The 9033-nt window shown below is 38.6% G+C and overlaps 1 protein-coding gene across 1 annotated transcript; it reads left to right on the plus strand.

The window, feature by feature from the left end:
* The first annotated feature begins 2113 nt into the window (after nucleotides 1-2113).
* Nucleotides 2114-3338, plus strand: LOC149032568 (uncharacterized). The gene has a single exon (XM_089172521.1). The coding sequence runs from the start codon at nucleotides 2114-2116 to the stop codon at nucleotides 3233-3235; it is 1122 nt and encodes a 373-aa protein (XP_089028647.1). The 3' UTR covers nucleotides 3236-3338.
* The last annotated feature ends 5695 nt before the right edge of the window (nucleotides 3339-9033 follow it).

Raw genomic sequence — 9033 nt, forward strand, 5'->3', positions numbered from 1 at the left:
GAAAAATTATTAATACATTCGAAAATGAAAACTGTAAAATAGTTGTTTGTAATAATGAAGTATCTATTCCAGAGACGGAAAAGAGGGAGGACATTATAGCGGAATGCCACTCCTCGCCTATCGGTGGTCACAAAGGTGTGACAAAAACGTATAATCGTATTCGACAAAAATATCATTGGCCAAATATGAAAAAAGATATTCAAGAATTTATAAATATTTGTGAAAGTTGTCAAATTAAGAAATTAGTTAGAATTAAATCCAAAGAGCCAATGATATTAACCGATACGCCAGGAGCGGCATTCGACAAGATTGCCATGGACATCGTGGGCCCGTTACAGGAGACAAAGATGGGTAATAAATATGTACTCACTATTCAGGATGCACTAACAAAATATTTCATTGCGGTACCTCTAAAATCAATTACGTCCGTCGACATCGCAGAAGGTCTAGTTCATAACTTTTGTAATATTTTCGGGGCTCCACGATCAATTTTGACAGACCAGGGCACAAATTTTACAGGTTCTTTACTAAGGGCAATATCAAAACAATATAATTGTAAGCAGATTAAAACCACTGCATTTCATCCGCAATCGAACGGATCTTTGGAACGTTCTCATATTGTCCTTATTGAATATTTAAAACATTATATTAATAAAAGAAGCGAGTGGGATAAGTGGCTCACCCATGCAATGTTCGCTTATAATACTAGCACGCATGAGGGAACAAGATTCACCCCTCATGAATTGGTTTTTGGTAAACAGGCAAATGTGCCATCAGTAGATGTTATAACTGGAATCAATTTAGAAGATACCTACTTAGAATATTATTTGGATTTAGTTAATAAAATAAGAACCGCACAAAAGGCGGCAAGACAGAACTTGGTGGGAGCTAAAATTAAATCTAAATATTATTATGATAAAAATGCTAGAGGTCAAAAGCTTAAAGTTGGTCAGGATGTCTATCTTTTGAAACAGCCAACGTCTAAATTGGGAAACCAATATACTGGTCCCCACCAGGTCCTAGAAGTGCTACCCAAAAATAACATCAAAATTAGTTATAAAGGTAAAAGTAAGATTGTTCATAAAGATAAGCTAAAATTGTCGAAATCTAAAAGGTAGTCTTCTTTCGTAAATATTTGTATATTAAAATATTTTGCTAACATATTTGTTTTGCCACTGACTGTACATTATCACCAGGAAGGATGAATTCCAAGGTTTGCTACGTCATCCTTTGTTGCGTCACGACGGCCTTCGCTCTCTTGGGTTACGACTGTGGTGGAAATTCTGCCAACATCAGCACGGTATCATTGCTGGAGACCGGGGAGTGTAATCTACCCGTGTCATCGCCCAACAAGTCGGTGACGTACGTGCAGCTGTTACAGCTGACAGACTATGATAATGTGCGCGTATATCAGTGCAGAGTGGAAATAGACAGAACAATTTATTACTGTGGAATGAGTTCGCATATCTCGGCGGTTCATAACGGTCGCCGCATTTATTTACTTGAAGTGTCTTCGAACGTTTGTAAGAGTATGATAAATACCGGTACACTTTCGTTGAACTCATTCACACAGATTAGTGGACTACGTGTTAACTCGACAGACTTTCGAAGTGTTACGTTAGCGGGTTCCATTACCACCGACGGTAGGTGTCAAGGCACCCAATATTCGGATACCGACGGTACGTGGGACAGTGTGGTTGTTCAAAGTGTAGTGCGCACAGACATTAGAATATACACGGGAATAGTGAAAAGTGGTGAGAACTTGATTTCTCTTAGGGGACATATATCGTGCACTTTTTCAGAGGGAACGTGTTTTACAGACGAAAACGGTTGTGCATTTTGGACAGTTGTTCCCGGTTCGTCGTGTAATTTTGAACGATATACGGCACTGTATGAGGGGTCCGCCACCAAAGTGACGTCATCAATCGCAATCTCACATATTACAACAATGTACTCGGTGACGGAGGGAGACACTGCCTTCGCGTTGATGGGTAAAAACGAGCTCCACATTTGCGGGTATACTCTGGTCACTACTGAACATCCCAAACTTTTTATCTTGGAAACAACAAGTGGTCATACGTTTACGTCAAAGGCAAAAATAACACCCCAAAACATGGATTTGTTTGCCTATATAAATTCAAAGTTCGTATACGTTGAGAAGCACCACCGTGACCAGCTGGAGTCTCTCTATATAAACATCTTACAACAGAAGTGTAACCTAGAACAACAGGTTATTCGAAACGCGTTGGCATTTGCGAACATTCTCCCAGATGTTTTTGCGTACACGGTCATGAAGAGGCCGGGGTACATGGCGGTGGTGGCCGGTGAAGTCGCGCATATTGTCAAGTGCACCCCTATTCCAGTGAAAATAAGACATTCGGAATTATGTTATAGAGAACTTCCCGTGATATATCAAAATTTAAGTGTTTATTTAAAACCAAAGTCGAGAATTTTAGTTAGAAAAGGTACTGAAGTACCGTGCAGCGCACTACTGCCACAGGAATATTTGATCGAGGGAACCTGGTATCAGCTGCTACCAAAGCCAACATACGTAAAGGATCCCCAAATTCTACTGCCAGACACGGATGTGGTCTGGAGATACATCGATGCGGGATCGCTCGCGACTAGTGGGATTTATACACAGGCGGATTTGGACGATCTCCGGGACCATGTAATGTTCCCTGTTGAGCAACCGTCTATTTTGAACACTATCGCGAGAGGAGCAGCTGGACATAAAGTGAAAGTTGACACGTTAAATCTTGTGGATTTTGTGGGTGAAAAAGGTGTTAGTGAATTAGCAGAAAGTGTGACCTCTAAACTTTGGAACGGTCTATTGAAATTCGGAACGGTCAGTTCTGCTATTCTTGGAATTGTGCTTATTTTTAAAGTAGTGAAATTGATCATAGACTCTGTTCTTCGAGGGTACGCCCTGCACACAGTTTATGGTTGGAGTTTACATATGTTGGGTGCAGTTTGGGGCTCAATCACGAGCCTACTCCTCCATTTGGGGCGCGGGAAGGATGCTCGGCCCACTCAAAATTCGGACAATGGAATTGAACTTCAGTCGGTGCGCACGGAGACACCAGAACCTTCAAGCGGTAACTCCGGGGCCACCCAACCTACCTTGGATTCGAGAGGCTGCCAGACAGAAAATACACCTGGTAAGCGGGTTCAATTTCATATGGATGACGAAATCACTCAGAAATTTCGTTCGTTGCGAAGACCACGGGAGTAAATCCCATGGTTCTTCTTCTTAAGGGGGGAGGTGTCACGTCCAGTGACGTCTAAATTCGAATTTCGTGCACTACACCCAAAAGTTTTAAATTTGGTAAACTCTGTCGTATTTGAATATTATTAGTCTGTTTAATTTTTGCGTAAAAGTAATTTGTTAAACTTTAGTTTGTATAATTTTGCGTGAAAATAGTTCTATAAGTACTATGTAAACCTTGCGAGAAAAATTTTTCTTTTTATATATATACATATATCTCATACTGTTTGTTTTAGTATATAAATTCGATACTTTGTATGTACATTAGTTATTAGATCAATTATAATAGATCATTTTCGTTCGCGCTAATGTACCTTATTTTCACGCTATATATACTTAAATATTTGGTAATTATGCTTTTCTTTTCCATATTGTTATTATTCTTTGTAAAGATAATTCTGTATTTCCTATGAACGACCATCGATAAATTGTATTTTGTAGAATGGATAAATTGGAGTATTGAGAATCCATTGTCGTTCATAGAGGAATCTGCATTACCGACAGTGTCGGTCGGTAACTAGTTTAGTCGATAAGTAAATGTCGGTAATACCGACATTGCGTTCTTCCAGTACTGACTTATCGGTCGACGTTATATTGGAATGATTGCTTTTAAATTATTATTTCAATGTGCATAAAATATTCATACTTTATTATATTATATTCGTTACTCATATTCTGTCTGCACGTGCATTTTTGCTGACGGCGCAGTCCCAGGAGCTCGCGCTTGATAACATTCCAATGTAACTGACACTTATCTTTCTTCGGAGAATTCGCGCTTGATAAAATTCCAATGTAAGTAATACTTATTTCTCTTCGAAGAATTCGCGCTTGATAAAATTCCAATGTAAGTAATACCTATTTCTCTTCGAAGAATTCGCGCTTGATAGTAACTAATATTTTTGTCAGCGAATTCTTCTCCTTGACTTGGGTCTCACGGTGTGGAAGTCAGTAGTGGAGGAAGCATTTTTGCGTAAGTGGGAGGTACTCCCACTCTTCCGAAACGGACGCTTCTTGCGATGCTACGTTCGTCCATGAAGTCAGTCCACCTTAAATTATCATCGAGTACGTGTCTAAACTTAGTCTAAAGATTGTCTAGTTTTGTACTAATTTTCTGAGTTCATTTATAAGTCCACCATATACAGTAATTGAGTACGTGTCTAAGATTTGTCTAAGAGTAGTCTAGTTTTGTAATATTTTTCTAAGTCCATTTATAAGTCCATCTCATATAATCATTTGGTACTTGTCAAAAATTTGTCTTAAGTTTTGTTCTAGTACTCCAAGTGTACTTATAAAGTCCACCTTATATAATTATTGAGTACGTTTCTTAAATTTGTCTGATGTTCGTTTAGTTTTGATTTTAAGTAATATTATATTAATCTACTACTGCGTATATCTAAATCGTGTGTTCGTGAGTTGAACGGCATTTGCCTGGTGTGATCTTATTCGATTATCGACGATTTATGAATATTAACTTGGTATTTTTAACTTAGGTTGATTTACAATCAGTTTATTTAAATTTTGTTACTAAGTTCTCTCTCTCTTGTTTAATAGAACTTAGTCATTGACTTTGAACATTTTATTCTTAGTTATTATTGCTATTATAAATCTTGGCAAGCCTAAGTCATTTATTTGTTACCAAATTAATATTCCGTTAACATTGTTCATTAATAATTGTGTGTGTGTGCAACAAGGTGTTTATTGTGTAACAATTTAAATCTAAATTTAAATTTTAAAATATACTATATTGTTATTCTACATTGTGATTGTGATTTAACAACTGCACCCTTCCTTCAAACGCCAATTTCAGTCAACATATTTGGATTGCATCTCCCATTGGCCAGCACCGGAAACCAGGTAAGAATTAAAGATTTGGTTAACATCCAGGGTTGAGTTTTCTTTGACATATTGACGTCCGACGCTCCGGTATCCGCGAGTAAAGCCTATCCCGGGTAAAGTACTGGATAAGCAGGCTGACCCAAAAACAGGCATTGACTTTCTTTCTCTTATCCGAGTAAACGACTGCAAGGTCGTGACCGGTTGAGAAATCTCTAAATTCGTTCTTACTCTTCAAGTAAGAACTGGTGACAGCGGCCACTCGTGAAATCTCTTCTCGAGACGTAACAAAAAAAGGGGGGGGGGGGGGGGGGGGGGGGGGGGGGGGGGGGGGGAGGGAGATGGGGGGGGGGGGGGGGGGGGGGGGGGGGAGGAGGAGGGGAGGGAAGAGGGGTTGGAGATATTTTTGAAAAAGGATAGTTTGAAGGAAATAACACAAAACATGGATTTGTTTGTATATATTAAGTTGTTGTGAGAGGTGAAGGGAGTTAATAAGAGGAAGAAAGGAGGGGTGGATGAGGGGGGGGGGGGGGGGGGGGGAGGGTTGGGAGGAAATAGACATTGGATTTGTTATAGAATTGTGATATATATTTAGTGTTTATTTAAAACAAAGTCGAGAATTTTAGTTAAAGGTGAGTAGTGGATGAGGATATTTGATGAGGACTGGTTCAGCTGCTACCAAAGCCAACATACGTAAAGGATCCCCAAATTCTACTGCCAGACACGGATGTGGTCTGGAGATACATCGATGCGGGATCGCTCGCGACTAGTGGGATTTATACACAGGCGGATTTGGACGATCTCCGGGACCATGTAATGTTCCCTGTTGAGCAACCGTCTATTTTGAACACTATCGCGAGAGGAGCAGCTGGACATAAAGTGAAAGTTGACACGTTAAATCTTGTGGATTTTGTGGTGAAAAAGGTGTTAGTGAATTAGCAGAAAGTGTGACCTCTAAACTTTGGAACGGTCTATTGAAATTCGGAACGGTCAGTTCTGCTATTCTTGGAATTGTGCTTATTTTTAAAGTAGTGAAATTGATCATAGACTCTGTTCTTCGAGGGTACGCCCTGCACACAGTTTATGGTTGGAGTTTACATATGTTGGGTGCAGTTTGGGGCTCAATCACGAGCCTCTCCTCCATTTGGGGCGCGGGAAGGATGCTCGGCCCACTCAAAATTCGGACAATGGAATTGAACTTCAGTCGGTGCGCACGGAGACACCAGAACCTTCAAGCGGTGACTCCGGGGCCCCCAACCTACCTTGGATTCGAGAGGCTGCCAGACAGAAAATACACCTGGTAAGCGGGTTCAATTTCATATGGATGACGAAATCACTCAGAAATTTCGTTCGTTGCGAAGACCACGGGAGTAAATCCCATGGTTCTTCTTCTTAAGGGGGAGGTGTCACGTCCAGTGACGTCTAAATTCGAATTTCGTGCACTACACCCAAAAGTTTTAAATTTGGTAAACTCTGTCGTATTTGAATATTATTAGTCTGTCTAATTTTTGCGTAAAAGTAATTTGTTAAACTTTAGTTCGTATAATTTTGCGTGAAAATAGTTCTATAAGTACTATGTAAACCCTGCGAGAAAAATTTTTCTTTTTATATATATACATATATCTCATACTGTTTGTTTTAGTATATAAATTCGATACTTTGTATGTACATTAGTTATTAGATCAATTATAATAGATCATTTTCGTTCGCGCTAATGTACCTTATTTTCACGCTATATATACTTAAATATTTGGTAATTATGCTTTTCTTTTCCATATTGTTATTATTCTTGTAAAGATAATTCTGTATTTCCTATGAACGACCATCGATAAATTGTATTTTGTAGAATGGATAAATTAGAGTATTGAGAATCCATTGTCGTTCATAGAGGAATCTGCATTACCGACAGTGTCGGTCGGTAACTAGTTTAGTCGATAAGTAAATGTCGGTAATACCGACATTGCGTTCTTCCAGTACTGACTTATCGGTCGACGTTATATTGGAATGGTTGTTTTTAAATTATTATTTCAATGTGCATAAAATATTCATACTTTATTATATTATATTCGTTACTCATATTCTGTCTGCACGTGCATTTTTGCTGACGGCGCAGTCCCAGGAGCTCGCGCTTGATAACATTCCAATGTAACTGACACTTATCTTTCTTCGGAGAATTCGCGCTTGATAAAATTCCAATGTAAGTAATACTTATTTCTCTTCGAAGAATTCGCGCTTGATAAAATTCCAATGTAAGTAATACCTATTTCTCTTCGAAGAATTCGCGCTTGATAGTAACTAATATTTTTGTCAGCGAATTCTTCTCCTTGACTTGGGTCTCACGGTGTGGAAGTCAGTAGTGGGGGAAGCATTTTTGCGTAAGTGGGAGGTACTCCCACTCTTCCGAAACGGACGCTTCTTGCGATGCTACGTTCGTCCATGAAGTCAGTCCACCTAAATTATCATCGAGTACGTGTCTAAACTTAGTCTAAAGATTGTCTAGTTTTGTACTAATTTTCTGAGTTCATAAAGTCCACCATATACAGTAATTGAGTACGTGTCTAAGATTTTTCTAAGAGTAGTCTAGTTTTGTAATATTTTTCTAAGTCCATTTATAAGTCCATCTCATATAATCATTTGGTACTTGTCAAAAATTTGTCTTAAGTTTTGTTCTAGTACTCCAAGTGTACTTATAAAGTCCACCTTATATAATTATTGAGTACGTTTCTTAAATTTGTCTAATGTTCGTTTAGTTTTGATTTTAAGTATTATTATATTAATCTACTACTGCGTATATCTAAATCGTGTGTTCGTGAGTTGAACGGCATTTGCCTGGTGTGATCTTATTCGATTATCGACGATTTATGAATATTAACTTGGTATTTTAACTTAGGTTGATTTACAATCAGTTTATTTAAATTTTGTTACTAAGTTCTCTCTCTCTTGTTTAATAGAACTTAGTCATTGACTTTGAACATTTTATTCTTAGTTATTATTGCTATCATAAATCTTTGCAAGCCTAAGTCCTTTATTTGTTACCAAATTAATATTCCGTTAACATTGTTCATTAATAATTGTGTGTGTGTGCAACAAGGTGTTTATTGTGTAACAATTTAAATCTAAATTTAAATTTTAAAATATACTATATTGTTATTCTACATTGTGATTGTGATTTAACAACTGCACCCTTCCTTCAAACGCCAATTTCAGTCAGCATATTTGGATTGCATCTCCCATTGGCCAGCACCGGAAACCAGGTAAGAATTAAAGATTTGGTTAACATCCAGGGTTGAGTTTTCTTTGACATATTGACGTCCGACGCTCCGGTATCCGCGAGTAAAGCCTATCCCGGGTAAAGTACTGGATAAGCAGGCTGACCCAAAAACAGGCATTGACTTTCTTTCTCTTATCCGAGTAAACGACTGCAAGGTCGTGACCGGTTGAGAAATCTCTAAATTCGTTCTTACTCTTCAAGTAAGAACTGGTGACAGCGGCCACTCGTGAAATCTCTTCTCGAGACGTAACAAGTAACATAAAAATTGGTGACAGCGGTGGGATTGCCCAAAATCGGTGGGATAGCCCAACAATACGGTTTTGTCACCTCGCGATACTCGTAGTTTGTCGGATATTTTCTACGGTTTGCTTACTTGGACTTTCGGATTGTTTCGTATAAATTTTGTTTTTTTTTGTTTGTTTGTTTAAACTAAATTTTTACAATTTAAAATGGCATCGGAACGTGCACGCGCTGGAGCAGAATCTCCAATTGGAACTAGTAGGGAATTTTTGGATAAGGAAAGCGAAATCAGACGAAAGATGGAAGATATAATGCTGATTCAAGAGCAGTTAGGCAAAGTTCAGATAGAAATATTTAAAAGACAGGAGGAACTAGACAAGAGGGAATCAGAAATCGAAGCACAAAGGCGGGAACTAGCGCG

This window comes from Polistes dominula, unplaced genomic scaffold, assembly GCF_049000335.1.
Source record: "Polistes dominula isolate Pdom_NZ unplaced genomic scaffold, Pdom_raw_medaka contig_311, whole genome shotgun sequence".
NCBI lineage: Eukaryota > Metazoa > Arthropoda > Insecta > Hymenoptera > Vespidae > Polistes > Polistes dominula.